We start from the raw sequence: 15319 nt of genomic DNA, 5'->3' as shown, positions 1-15319 counted from the left end.
GTTTGCATTTGCTTGGGGGGAATGCACATTTTTTAGTGTATTGCATTTGTTTACACATTCTAACAAATAACACAGTTTTAAAATGCAACTATTTTGACAAACAAATCCATCATTTTCATGATCTTCTCACAAAGGAAAATCAATCACAAATAGCAGAGAAATCTGTTGAAGATAAGAGCTTTTCCTCTAAGCCCTAACACACTTTGTCCTCATCTGAATAACTAGGCATTTGTGAACTCAGTTGATTACATACTCCGTCCTGCTGTTGCTTAGCGTTCCATGCGTGCTGCAGCAGGGTCAGACATGTTTTCAAACAGTGTTTACAACCATTTTGGAAAATATGGCCTAACTTTGGAAAGTTGAATTCGAAGGACACTTCATGTAAAACATCCTTGTTACCTAGCTCACAGGAATGTCAGTACTAACACATAAATGCTCTAGAAGGCTCCTTGCTCTTATTACTCTATTCACTGGAACAATACACTATATTAAAGAAAGCCATTATATGGTTACTCTGTATTTGAGATCCAAGTATTCTCACACACTACAGAAATTAGACACTATTAACTTCTTAAAATCCTAATTAGTTTATATGCTTCTCAAGTAATGCACAGTTAGATCTTAATACATTTCTGTAATCACCAGACTGGGTCAGGATAGGCAGTGGCTGAACCAGTTCTGCTCACAGTCTGAGTTGCTGCCGTTCACCATAGCAGACTTTCCTCATCTGCAGAAGATACTGATTTAGAGTTAATTTGTGAACGTGGCAGGTCTCGGCTTATCAAAGATTTGTAGATACCACAAAAAGGAAAAATACAGTTCTTACCATCTTTCTGACTGTGTGGAGCTATGCAGAAATTATAAAAACTAAGACCTCTTGATTTCAGGGGCTTTTAAATCTTAAGTTTCTTTAACAAAATGCAACCATTTTCCAAAATTTAAAAGGCACAGCAAGATGGTTAAAATTAACTCAGAAAGGTGTAGTGGGTCAGGTGTTTTTTACAATTATATCAGTAGAAAATATCCATCTTAGCTGATTCTGGCCAAGCAGTTTTCTTTCTTTCTTTCTTTCTTTCTTTCTTTCTTTCTTTCTTTCTTTCTTTCTTTCTTTCTGCCAGACAACTTGATCTTTAATTTTTGCTCCAGGGTATGCTGCTGCTCAGAATATGCAACTCTACCAAGAGTGGTTTTGCACATTTCTAAGCGGAATGTATGTGGCCAAATATTTATATGATTTGAAAACTTAAAATTTAACAGAAATAATTAACACATTAAAAATTCGGATAATAGCATATATACTTTGCTTTGGAATAATGCCCATTTATCCACTGTTGTGTTTTTCTCCTAAATACACAGCTTTTTTTGTATTTTCTAGGCAGCCATACTGAGTATTAAGCTAAAATTACAGCCAGATCAAGATGTGGAGAAGGTGAGTCATTTCCTCTGCAGGCTTCTCTGTCATCAGATTCACCTTTTGTTAAGCAGGAGATCTATCAAGGCCCTCCAAGTTGTGCTGCCTTTCACTTGAGGCTTTTTTTTTGTTCCCAAGAAGTAACCGCTGCATTGCTGATGTACCTTTACATCTAGGGAAGTGACAGAGTGTATTTTGTTAAACCCCATTGCAGCTTACTGGTCTATTTTTCTAGCTGCAGCCACGTTACAAAAAATTCTAGCTGTGTTCTTGACAAACGGTTATCACTATGATGGAGTTTAGTGCTTCTGCTACTTTGAAGCTTTGCTAATATTTGTGTTGAAAATGTCATGTCATTTGTGTTGGCTAATATTTGTGTTGAAAATGTCACATCACTCTTTTAGGCAGCACTGGTCGATTAAGCAGGGTGTTTGTGACTTGTGCGCCATGTCTGAGCAGCAGGGAATGGGACAGCCCTCTGCCAGGTTTCAGTCTGCAATGTCACAGACCTCCTCCGTGCCTTCTGTGTGCTGCAGTGCTCAGTCTGCGGAACATGGTGATCAAAGGCAGGACACAGTGCTTTAAATGTAATTTCTTCTTCTAGATGTGTACGCCACTACTGCTCCAAGATAAAACTAACTTGGTGGAAGATTATGTGGGAGAATACCCTGAGCTCCAGAGCAAGCTCTTGCAGATTCTGGACACATGGTGTGAACCTGGTTTTAATATCAGAGACATCACAAGGTAGAAATGCTTGTTGACTTTCTAAACAGCTGGGGCCAACTTGCTGTCAGAGGACAGTATGTTCTCTGGTTGTCTATCTAAGATCGTTTCTCAGTGTAATGGAGTGCAATGTATTTACTTTTCAGCAGAGAAAGGGGAAATTCTGGTATCTGTGCCAGAATATTCTCAAACACCTCAGCCCATAAGACAGAGGTATCATTCCTATTGACAGATGCTCAGTTCCTGCCAGGAGAGAGCAGTACAAAATGAAACCTGTGCAGTAGATCTTAGCAGTATAACAATATCAAAGCTTCCTCAGGGACATTGTAGCAATCAGACTCTTGTGCTTTGCTGCAGACATGGGTAAGTTTCAGTATCGGTTGTACAGGTTTTGCAGGAAGATAATACTGTGATGAAGTGGCAGAAAAACAAGAGATGCAAGTGGTTAACCTTCATGTAGTCATGAAATAGTCGTGTGTGTTTTAATTTATAAATTGCTTCTCACTAGAATAGCTTCTGTCAGTCACAAAGCCAACAGTACAGTCAAACTCGCAGGGTAGATGCAGTAGTTGCAGTCTTAGTTCTGAAAAAAGATGAGAGGGAATTGCTTGCTTTCTCTTTCTTTAAAATAAGCCTCTGGACTCGCTTCAGTTATTGACTGGGATATTTGTGTGGTTGTATTGTTGGCTTTTTGCTGTAACTTGGGAAAGGTAGTGGACTGTTCTTACTAACACCTAGCAAACCCTAATACCTGTACTAAATATCTACTATTTGGGAAACATACTTGAGGTGATTCCACAGATGTTTCTTTCTGATTTTGTTTATTTGCTTACAGACAATATCAAGGCCTGTCCAGGTACAAACCAGATAAATTTAACCGCAGAATGCTAAGCAAGCTGGTCTTCAGGCTCCTAGACCGATTTAACGTGGATCCAGGTATGTGATATTGCAACATGTTGTAGAGTTATCTCACCAATAAAGAACAGATGAAGTCAATTTGTCGTCTTCCATGTTCAGCAAGGAATCTGTGCTGTAATTTATCATGGGCAGTTTAAGGGTTTAATTAATAATATTGAAAAACAAGGCTGGTAAGTTATGGGAATTATCACTTTGTGCTGTCAAAGAATGCAGTGCTTGTGACTGATAGACTGCTTCTTCCATGATATGAAATAAATCTTGACCTCAGAATGGCTCTGTGTAAACACACGATGGTCAGCTTTGAGTTATGACTCCATTCCACTCACATAAGAGGCAAGTCATTATTCATTTGGGGATCTGTTTTCTTGAGTTATGGGTCCGTCAGCTGGGAAGAGATAACCCTTGGGAAGCAGGAGCCTCACAGTCCTTTGTATTCTTTGCGTAAACTAGGGTTGGTGGTAGGGAATTTTAAGGCTCTTGCAGCCTTCTGAGAGAAGTAACACATTTTACATCACTGAATAGATCTGCTTCACTACCAGTTATCTAACAAAATCTACTTTATTTTGCTTTGGTTGTTAGCGGGGACTGTTGATCTTTTTTTCTTCTCTTTGGGACCTTATGTCAGAGAACTTTAGGTGCACCATTGTGTTTTAACCTGCAAAGCTTTTCATCATCAGCCCTAGATATGCAATTCTCTTTTCTTGGACTGAAAAGTGTTTTCTAACCACAAATTGTGGGCTATTACACCTGGCAGCAACACCATACTGCATATTAATCTTCACATCTTCAGACTGGTATTCAAAAGTTAGTAAGATAATCCTTACAAAGCCTCATTGGAGGATAAGTAAACATAAACTTAGCACATTGGTGTGAAAGCTGAGACATATAGGGGGTGATTTATTTAAAATCTAAAACCTTCCCAGGAGTTTACTAGTCTTCAGTAATTTGTCTTCCTTTGCAAGGTTGGCTTTTATGATCTGTAAAGAGAATTGAGTTGTTCCCTTTTTCTTATGAAATATCCACCAAGAGTATGATATTAACTGTAGAGGTGAAATGATATAACTGTTCCCATGCAAAATCCTGAGAAATTAAAAAAAAAAAAAAATCTAGGAGAGGAGCATGTAGCTGTTGATCTCAGGTGCTCTATGTGGGGTGATAGTGTGCCTCAGCCTCGTGATGGTGTTTCAGATGTTGTAGCTGCTGATAATAATGGCCAAATCTTGCTGGTCCTCCACAACACATTCACTGATGAGGAGGTTCTTTGAGGTAGATGCAGATCCCATTCCGGCCTGTGCTTCCAGAGAGTGATCTATCCTGTGCAAACTGCAGTGTCTACAGTGCAAAACAAGTTACTTGCTAGAGAGGGCTGTCCACCTCTGTTGATGTGAGGGGGGATGTGGGCTACTGATTTAGACAAGATGCCAGATTTGGGGCAGTGCTGGATGACTCTCATAGTCCAATAGATGAAAGTAGATGTGTTTTTTTTTCATAATACCACATGTAATTCAGAGGAAGACTTCACACTTTGCTAAACTGTGGCCATCTTAGTCTCCTTTGAAATGCTCTGGAAGGGGATGAATGCCTACAGAGCTGCCTTAGTGCTGGTCCTGCTTGAACTGAATTGGGAAATGGTGGCAGCTGGAATAACATGGCTTTCCTTTTTCTCCCACCTCTTTCCCCTCCCTTCCTCTGAATTTCTGGGTGTTCTTTCTCCATTCTTTAGTGGAAGTAAGTCTGACTGTTAGGAAAGAGTGTACAAAAAGGAAGCAGGCTAGGTAAAACATACAGATTTAAAACCCCCTCATTTCTCTTGTTCTGAGCAGTTCCGCCAAAAGCTAGCAGTGAGGTAAAACTTACACTTCTTGTTACCTAACCTGATTGTGGGCTTGTTTGATGCTGCAGTCTTCTGCTGCTTTCTATCTCCTCTTCACTCATGACTCCTACTCGCTGAAAGAGGCTGAGAGCAGCAGCAGAAGAGGGAAGTGGCTTTTGGTGAGAAAGGCTGGAGGAGGACAGGGTTTCTTGGTATGAGAAGGCAAACTTGTATATTACTCAGTTCTTGCAGTTCCAAGTCTACTTTCATATTTCACTACCCAAGCTCACTCGTACCCACTCACAGTAAATTTCACTGACTGCTAAGCAAAACTTAGGTGTTGATCAGCCATTGAGATTTGAAACACTCCTTGAAACTGCCAGTCTTAAATTTCAGAGCCAGAAAGGAGGTGGCTCAATATAAAAAAGATCTGGGACCTCAGGCAAAAAAAAGCACCATCATCTTAGATTAGTCCTTTCTTTTTTCTGAACTGTATTCCAGTATTCCTGTTAACACACAAAACACTGCATGGTAAGTGGAAGATTTTCTGCGAGTCCCAAAAGTGTCCCAATAAACTGTGTGGATTCCATTTAATTAGCTTTATTGGGGAAGGAAGAAGTTGGTCAGAAATGGTATGTGATTGAGGAAATTGAATTTTATAGTCTTTTCTCGCACATGGGTCGGTATGCTCTGGTTTAACAAGCCTGTAGCTTTTGCGGGCTAATTACTTATTACTCTTTGGAGACCCTTTGAGATTGACTGAGATTTACAAATTCAAGTTTCAGTCAACACAGCTCTCAGAGATGAGGGAACAAGCCCCACCTAGGTTTTAAATGGTTGAGCATTTTCTGTTGTGGTTTTGCACAGCCAGTACACCACAGAGAGTTCAGTGGCGTTTTTCATTGAAAATTCATTGGGTATGAGGTAGAAATGATACCATTTTGAAAAGTATAACTGTCCTCTTATATTGGGCCTTAGTGCCTATACGACAATAAAGCAGAAAATAGGTAGAAAAGAGATGGTAGTTGAAGGTACAGTTAACAGTTACTGTTGTCCTGTAGCAGTGTAATAAATTAGCTGAGCACCTTAAGTTTTGAATGCTATGAACACGTTTTTACCATAGTCTTTAAAAAGTTTTTTAGCATAAACTAAGAGAAATTTTTCTCTATGTTTGACCACCAGGTTATCCTTTTGGTTTAACCTTTAATTTCAATTTGGTATGAATCTTCCTTATTAAGCCCCAGAACTGATTTGCGAGATAAAGCGTTATCACTCCGTCAGTGTTGGGGCAGTAGAGGGCAGACGAGGGCTGCTCAGCAGTCTGAGCATCTGCTCAGGTAAGTCATAACTGTCCTCGGACTTCATCAGGTCTGCCAGTTTGGCGAGCACATCACAGAGCAGTCACCAGGGAGAGCTCCAGCAGGGACTCGCGGGAGTCTACACAAGGCACTTCCAAAAGATGCTGTGTTAGAGAGAGAGGAATGGCTGTTATAACTCTACAGGAGTGCCTTTGGAAGGAGGAAATTTCAAATGTTTTTACCTTTTCCTCATTAAAACAGAGCAGAAGGTTATTCCTTTCCTTTACATTTGCTTTACAAGGGTTGTTTCCCCCCTAATTCCACGCTGACTTTCCTTCAGAGTTTTTTAGCTCTCATGTTAAATACCAGCACATCTTTATATAGCACTGTGACTGAGAAGAACCTCTAGGCTTAGGTGTCAGAAGATAGGAGCCATCCACTCCTGAGGTTGCAGTGGCCGCAGAGTCAAGGTGCTGAAGGAGAAGGGGATTGAACATGCCAGGGTCCTCTCTGGGCCCTTACTTTCTCAGCTATATTTTTGTCTACAGAAGTACAGGCAGTAGAATATGATCTGCTCTAGACCAAGACAAGCTGGCCAGCAGCTCCAAGCTTTTCATTGGAAAAACTAACACCACCCTTGCAGTTCTGCACATGAATTCATCGTACCCAGATATGTGTCTAAAGACAACACCGGAGCATTTTTTCCTTTAGGCATTGATCAAACCCCTTGTGCTATGTTCTCTGTTCTTCTCCAGTCAGCTAGTGCTCCAGGCAGCTTCAAAACTAGTAGGTAGCTCAGGGGTTTGGGGCTAGTCTGGTGCTTCTGCTGTTTCACCTTCCTTTCTGAGGAGTGCTGACCCTGATCTGTAGTGGCACAGAGCATTTTATGAGAGACACAAATGCATCAGGCTGCCACAAAAAGAGGTTTTCTAGAGTCCGGCCCTACCCTCCACTAAGTCGCACTTAGGGACTAATCTCATAATACACTGAGACATTAATGCACAGTTCACTTCTCATCAGATTCCCTGGCAAGCCTTAGCAATACCAGGGTAAAAGCCTCTAGCATTTCAGGTACCTTGATTTTATTTTAAAAAGGCTCCTTTACTTTGTCCCCAAACAAAGTATGCTTTATCTGGACCTTCTGTTCTGCCAGAACAGGGTGAAGGAGTCTCATTGTGAATAGAAGTCAGGCTTTCAGTACAGTGTAAAGAGAGGATTGGGTCCCCATCCCAGGGCAGGAGGCATTGCGTATCACCTGGGAGTGGTAGCCATGTACCACGCTTAAAAATAAATTGCACCGTGTCCCCTGTAGACACATCTTAACAATGTTATATGAGTGAAATAAATGTATATTGTGGGTTTCTCTAGCCTTGCCATTAGACTTTTGTTGGGGTTTGGTTGTTTTTTTTCTCCAAAAGGCTACCTGGAATTTCTTTTGCCTTTATTGCTTTTGGTAGATGCATCTCAAATTTTACTTTGGGCTTTCTGATTTTATATGTTTGTGCTGTCCTTTTGTATGTGTGTGATCCAGTTTCCACATTCTTCTAATTTCTTGTGTTTGAGATCAATAAAAGTTAGTCTCTTACTTCACTGCCAGTTTTTCCATTGCAACCTCTTCTTAACTTCTTTTCCCCTTATAAATTATTTTCAGGTGAAATCTTACCTGCCAGTCCTCTGAGTTTATTGAAGTCCATTCTGTTGGGTTTATTTTGCTGTTCTTCCTTTCCTTAGAGCTTTGAACTCTTCATTTCATTTAATTTAACTCTTCATTTAACCAAGTTACCTTTCATCCTCATGTTTGTGATTAGTCCTCTTTTTTGTAATAAAATATAGAAAACTGGATTCAAGCCCAGTTCCTTTGCTCCATCAGAACAGAAAATGTCACTGGTGCGTTCAGAAATGTTTCAGTCCATCTGTGTTCCTCTGTCCTACTTTCTGCACAGATAGCTGGGCACTTAAAGTCCCTCAGTTTTGCAAAGTCCTGTGCTTTGGATATTTCCTCTAGAAGCTCACAGAAAACGTTCAGTGGATCTTTTTGGTGACCTAGAGCAGCCATGCTGTTTTTCTTTCTGAAGTGCTTTGAAATCTTTAAGTTACGTGGTGATATTATTAAATTTTGACGTTGATCTTACCTTCTTTAAAGGGTGTTGCTTTCCATGAGCTGCTGATCTTTCCTACGGATATTGGGGTAATATCCGGAGGAAAGATCACCGTATTTACTGGGATAACATCCTGCGGGACAATTGCAATAATTTCCTCAGATCTTTTGAGGGCAAGGATATGTTGTCACACCGTGGAAGATTAACTTAAAAATAGCAGCTTTAAACATTTCTATTTGAGATGGAAATGTTCAAGTTATGAAGTGATGCTTCAAGAGACTCTGAGAAGCTGCAGTAACCAGTGGTACAGCAATTCATATCCCTCTGATGCCAAGTCTGGTATTTAGACATCTTTCTTCATTCTCTCAGGTTTTAATCATTGGGCATGCCATATGTGGGGCATGGAGAGTGCTAAGCTCTGAGGCCCTTTTGAGTTGGTAACACTGTTTTCTCCCAGTGTATGCTGATTCAAAGGAGGCTGCAGAGAATTTTCACTTTACTGTTTTCTGTTACCGTTTCTGATTGCTGGTCCTGCTCCTTCTGACTACCAGTGAGATGGTTTTAGCCACTGAAACCCCAGTGAAGGCTTTGATTAAATTTCTCCCTGTATATGCATACCAGCATCTAGCAAGAACTGACAGATACGTATGCTAATCCTAGTTAATGTATTTTATCTTCTGCATTTATCTCTCATTGCACTGGATTTCAAAACAAGGTGCTGTGTGAAGGTCTTGTTTTTTGCAGTTGTAATGAGGCATATCTAATGAAGATGACAGTAATAAAAATAATAACAACAACTGTTGCTTGCTAGCTCAGCAAAAAAATAGTTGCCTCCCTCTTTGTATGGATATGGAGTTTCTTTCATGGATGTATATTTTATCCAATAAACTTTAGCCATGAGTTTACATCCTGAGTAACAAGTTCAAAACTGCTTCGATGAATTAACAGCACAGGTTCCAATTAAATCGAAAAGAATGCAGCCTCTAGAAACTAGAGGTGGTGCCTGTATGAGGATGCTACCTAATTAAAGGTGTGAAGTCATTGACTGGGAAGCATATTGAACCAACAAGTGGATCTTATCATTCAAGGGTGGTAGAATGAGAGATATCAGTAGCCGAAGATTAGCATTGCTAACTATGGTTGAAAGTGGAAATAACAGTTTATAGTTTAGATAAGCTGACAATGTGTGTGTCTGTCCGTCATTGTTCCAAGTGTGATGGCATCCTGCCTTCAACATAGCAAGTTTGAAATTGGGGAAGGAAAAATGTAATGTCTAGACAGTAAAACTTCAAGGAAGTTCAGCTATGTTGTATACTTAAACGTCTTTTTCCTTCTTTTAGGTCTCTGCCCTAATGTCATAAATCAGCGGCACTTGAGAACTCTGAATTACCTCTTTTACAAGAGGTTTGTTGAGGTACGTTTCCGTATTGTGTGGCATGGGTGTGAATGAGGCTTTTTGTTTATTTTACATTTTTAATAACATGATTGAAATGTACTGATAGTATACGAGCAAGTGTTCCTTGTGATTATTATTGCATAGAAATGCATTGGATCTGCCGTTGGACCTGTTTTTTCTGTGAGTGAATAGTTTGTGTGTCCATTGATATTCTAATGATTGGGTGTCATGATTGCTTAGAACTGGATGCTCAGCATCCTCAGCAGTGATCTGAGACACATGTAGGTAGGTCAGGGTGTGCTCCCCATATGTTCAGTTTCTCTCAGCCATCTCAAATAAGCAGGAGCATACTGGCTGAAGAGTTGGGGGTGGGGAGGGGGGTGTTGTTTGGGTTTTTTTAAGAACACAAGGGTTTAGGCATACAGCATTGCTGGGTTCTTTGTAGGCACTTTGCTTTGGTACTTGTGGCCTGGCTGTGATAGGTATGGCCCAAACCTGCCACAGAAGCTTTTTTGTGCTAACAGCCTTGTTACTGCTGAGCAAAATGGTAGTAATTTCAGCTCCTGAACCACTCTTTGAACTAACTTTACTTTTGTCCAGCCTCCAAATTCTCTTTCCAAATATGCTGGTACTTGTCCTGGCACTGAGTGCTTGTAGAAATTAGAAGATGCCATTAATTCTTTCTAAGGAGCAGGTTTCTAGGAGGCAGCTTGGAGGTTGACTGCAGAATTACTTGACTATGGTTTTTCCTCCCCACTCATGAGTGTACTGAGCCAAGTCACTGCCCTTTGGATGCTCTTGAGCTCACTGCATTGGGGAGCACATTTCTCTTCTTGTCAACAGGGCAGTTTTGGTGCTTCTCTTGATGGTCTGGCATTCATCATTATCCTGTGCCTGGAGACACATTATACTAGCTGAGAGTAAGTTTTTGTTCTGCCTTTTCTGGAAAAAACAGCTTGCACTTCTTGTATCCAGGTATATCAATTGGACTGTGAAGGGCAAGGACCACAAGAGACTGCATATCATAGTGAAATGTTTCAATTTCTTGAATTTTGAATTATCATGCTGTATTTGCCAAACATGGAGTGGTGTTTCATCTGCAGTTCATAGAAGACTTTCTTCTTGTAGATACAAGAGGCTTTTTTAACAGAGTTTTAAGCGAGCCCAACAGGTTGTTCAGATGTTCCTACGGTACTATTGATCCAGTCTTCAGAGAGCCAGTTTTCAGGAAATGAGACACCTCCTCCAGAAATGCCTGTTCTGTTGTTCAAAAGAGGATTCATTGATGTTCTGACAGAAGAAGGCAGATGTATGTGGTTTTTTCTGATCCCCCACCCCCCAGTACTTTGAATCTGAAGATAGGGTTGAGTGGTGGTGATCTGATGATGTCATTCTGGTACTGCCAGTTCTGCTTCTAAGACCTTCTGATCCATCAGTGAAGGCTCTGGTCTGTCTTTGCTGCCTGCCGGATCCACTGACAGAAGAGGAGCGAGGATCAAGCATTTCAACGTCCTGTATCTCAAAGCTTTAATGTTGGATGACAACATTCTAGAGAGCTTGGTCATCTGTAGTGAGAGAGAAGAAAAGCATTTATCCAGGTGTATTTATTTAGCAGAGTGGAATGGATTCTTGATCTGGTGTTCTGCTCTCTCTGGCCTTCCACTTCCTTTGTTTTTGAGTATTTGCTTGATTTAAAGTATCCAAGCTGGCCAGTTACTTCCATTGAGGTACATTTGGCAGCTGTTTCTGGACACAGTTCCTTCTTCTGAGAGCTCTTTGGTGTTCTCTGTTTACCATTCTCAGCTGTGTATGAGGTCTGGTTAAATGACTCCTTTATCTCACTAGTATTTAAATTACATGCTTGTGTATCTCAAAGATGTTTTCTTTGAGGCTCTTACTCCCTGTTTGCTCTTGTACCTTTCCATAAAAGTGGCACTAGTAATCATTGTTACCTCTGCCAGAAGTGGGGGTGAGGCTCAGGCCTCGGTGGCTCATCAGTCTCACACAGCCTGTGTTCTTGGCAGAGTGGAGAGCAGGTCCCATCCTGAGTTTCTCCCCAAGCTCGGCTCTGAGCTACATTGGAATGGGGATGTTAACTTATCAGTTTCCTTCCCCAGACATCATGATTCCAGAGGCTTTTTCATGACTTGGCTGTTGAGAAAAGTTGTATTTTTCTGCTCTGAAGGCTCAGCCTTGGAGATAATCCCTGAGATTACTTCCTTTACTGGAGCCTATGGGGATGGCTCTCCACTGCGCTAGCTGTTGAGGTGAACAGTCTATGGCTATATTGCAAATCTGAGATAAAGGCAACAGCAGTAATCCATGCGTTCCACCAGGCCATGGCCTGTTTCAGCTTTGCTCAGCAATGTCTCTGTCATTGCAAGAGCACCATGCGAGCTTTGAGGCATTCAGAAATGCTGCTGTGCTTTGCAGCGTGTTCTTAAGGTGATTAGTTTTCTGCAGATGAGCCCAGGACCCAGCTCCGGCTAATAATGAGAGTGCGGACTACTGCTAAGTAAGGGCCTGACATTGCCTGTGTATTTTGATTGCGTATGAATTTTTTTGTCTTATGTGCTGTAGTGTAGCAGTTGTCTGAATTACTTCATCTAAGCTGTGGTTTTCTGCCATGCCCCGGCTGGTGACATATGAGAAGCAGAGGTTTCCCGTGTGCTCCAGAATGCATTCCTCAGTCACAGTTGATGCCAGCATGTAAGATGGTGTGTTAAATTTCAGCTTGCTGTATGTAGCATTCTCCCTTTTCTAAGATGGCTCAAAAGTAATTTTGTCTTTTCAGAAAACCATGACTCAGGAGAATTGGACAGATCACGTTCAGGTAAGTATGGATTTCCCTCTCTCATTTTCTCAGGGTTATATGCTTGGAGATTATTTTAAGATGTTCAGAATATCCAACTCTGGATATTGTAGTCCTACTATTACAATTTTGCACTTTCTCGTAACTTTGTAAGCATATAGTAAAATTGTATATGCAGGGAAGATCAAGGAAGAAAATTCATATTTTAATTCCTGTTACGTCTTTAAAAATGCTCTAGTTTGGCTGGAGCATTTAGATAAGATTATCAAGTACATTCTTTTACTTTTATGCGCTTATTTGCAAGTTAACACTACAAATATTTATGTTGATTAGTTACAAGGAGGAGGGGAAAGAGAGCTCTCTTCAGGCAGCTAACAAGGTGTGCGAGTAAATCGGGACAAATGTTAGATTCCCTCTGCACCCTCCACTGATCATTTTCAACAGGTTTATTCGGTGAGTGTTAGATACTGTGACTTCTACATCTTGTGCTGTAGGACACAAGTAATTTTAATAACACAGGAAGAAGGGTAGCAGTATATTTTTTTTTCTTAGTGTATAAACAGGAGACTTCAGGCAACCATGTTTTGGCCTGATACTAGAATAACTACATATGTGACAATGAAATATCAAGAAATTCCATGGTGACAAACCATTACTGATTCTTTGTGTGATAGTGAGTGTCCATGATATCCCTATGGAATTGCAACCTCATGGTGAGTGTTTGCTCCTTTTCTGTAAGTCCTCAGTTTGAATTCTGCGGCCAGTAAGCATTTCTGACCATCAACTAGAGTCTTCCTTTGAAAATCCATTTGAATAGTCAGTGTGGGCCTGTGAGTGGTAACAGGCCAGTCTGATGACTAATGATCTCATGCATTTGATATCTTAGGCACTGTCTGTACACACCAGCAAAAGGACTTAATTTTAAACATGAGATGTTTCTTCTGTCTTTCATGGATCAGCAGGAAAAAGAACAATTCAAAAGGCATGAGGATGTGTTTTTTAAGACAGAGATCATTGATAAAATGCCCAGCAGCACTTCATGGCAACTGTTAAACCTACTGAGTGTTTTCAGTAGTGAATATTCAACTTCTGTGTGTAGTTTATCATACCCATGTGAGAGACCAGACTCTGTTTGGAAAGGAAGGGGTCTTGCCTCTTGGTCTTGGTGATCTTATCCATTGAAAGAACTTTTCAGGGTTCCCTTTGATTCTCACAAGCTTAAAGGCCAGCACAAGTGCTGGTGGTGCCTTGGTGGATCAAGACCAGCAAGACACAAGCAAGAGATGGGATTAGCCATGAAACTGTAGCAGACATCTTCACCACAGCTTCTGGATGTACTTCTTTGGTGTATGCAGTGAAGGGGTTTCTGTTGATGCTATGGTGGATAGTGGGAAAAACCTCCCAGTTAACACACATGGTTGCAGATTGTGTTAAGCACTTTTGAAGACAGGAGGCTTGGGAATAGATGCGCTCTGAAAAGTGCTTGTTTGGTGCCTGGTAAGACAGCTCCCTAGGGAACTACTCAGAGCTCAACTGTATGATGGACTATGGCAGAAGGTCATCTTTGCTTTCCCAATGTCTTCCAAACTTTGTATTTTCTGCATGCTGCCAACTTATATATTTTTGACAACTATGTAATTATCACATGAGTAGTGCTTAAACTTGTCTGTTATCAGTCCTGACTCTTAGTGCTATCAGAGATTACTGTCTTTGGCACCACTTTAAAGCGATCAGAATCTGTACCTATGCATATGGAGGAAACTGAAATAATCACATGTGCAGGTAGGCTTCTGCTTCACACTGCTTACAGCGCGGCTGCACTGAACAAAAGAGTTACAAAGGAGGAATCTCTTAGCAAGTTTTGTTTTTCAGTGCAAAAACTAAGGTTGTCTGGGACTTCACTGTTTTTGAAAGATTGGGCTTTACATGAGAGAAAGGTTCAACTTTCCACTCAGAGCTTCACCTATGGCCTGACAGGTTTTGAAAAAAAAAATAAAAATCTGTTAGGTTCCTTGTGGAACTGGAGAGAGTTGTTGTTTGTGTTGTATGTCCCATTCCTATGTTTAGTTCAGGCTCACAGACAGTTTGTGTCTCCCAAGCTCTGTCTGGCGATGCCACATTAAAGATACATTGCACCGGGTCAGAAGCAGAGGGTGGGATACAGTGTGACCTCTGGGTCACCTGGGGGAATGGGAACCAAAACTCCCAAAAGACTCCACAGCGGCAAACTCTCAGTCAGAATTTTGGATAATTTTTTCAATTTTAAATCCAAAAAGGTTGAAAATATTCATGGGTTTAAAGCCCATTTTTGTTTAATTCTGTGCTGCAGCTGTAACAAAAGACTTAAATTTTATAGATATCAAGAGCCCTGGTGAAAGCAGTGTTAGCCATGTCATATTCAGTATGGCAGGTGATAGACATTTCTGGGCTGGTATTTCTTTTTGTTCACCCTGAGCAGTACAAGTAGAGTTTTCCTGTTCCTGCCCTGTGGGATGAATTGAAAGTGTGATCCTGACTGCTCCTACAAAAGGCAGAAACTCGGTAGTTAATTGTGGGACCAACAGAACCTGTTTCCAGCCCTGTAGCAAACTGGTTTTGCCCCCTCCACCTGCCAGCACCCACACTGCTGATCTGCTGTCCAGGCTGTGGCTGCACAGGCAGGGATGGCAGCCGTAGGCAGGCAGAGGAGGCAGGAGGGAAAGCAAAGGGATCAAAATGTCTTCATACCCTAGGGAAACTGCCCTCATCACAACTGCCTGTTGGCAGCCTGGCGAGCCCAGGAGGAGACCTACAGTTTGTATCATCTTCTCCAAGCAGAGATACCTGGAGGGCAGAGGGAGGGGAAGAGT

General features: G+C 41.2%; 1 protein-coding gene across 16 annotated transcripts in view; it reads left to right on the top strand.

Annotated features, from left to right (window-relative positions):
- The window catches only part of EXD3 (exonuclease 3'-5' domain containing 3), a 295908-nt gene that overhangs the window by 107642 nt on the left and 172947 nt on the right, over positions 1 to 15319 (top strand). For all 16 annotated transcript variants that reach the window (XR_007509956.1, XM_049832285.1, XM_049832296.1 and 13 more), the window contains 5 exons: positions 1376 to 1429; positions 2016 to 2155; positions 2970 to 3070; positions 9603 to 9676; positions 12453 to 12491. Coding sequence is in view for 15 of the 16 variants with exons in the window: in XM_049832285.1 (XP_049688242.1) it covers positions 1376 to 1429; positions 2016 to 2155; positions 2970 to 3070; positions 9603 to 9676; positions 12453 to 12491 (408 nt within the window). In the remaining variant the exon portion in view is untranslated. The remainder of the gene's footprint in view (positions 1 to 1375; positions 1430 to 2015; positions 2156 to 2969; positions 3071 to 9602; positions 9677 to 12452; positions 12492 to 15319) is intronic.

Source organism: Accipiter gentilis, chromosome 29 (genome assembly GCF_929443795.1).
Source record: "Accipiter gentilis chromosome 29, bAccGen1.1, whole genome shotgun sequence".
NCBI classification, from domain to species: Eukaryota; Metazoa; Chordata; class Aves; order Accipitriformes; family Accipitridae; genus Astur; species Astur gentilis.
This window is presented reverse-complemented; position numbering and strand designations above follow the sequence as displayed.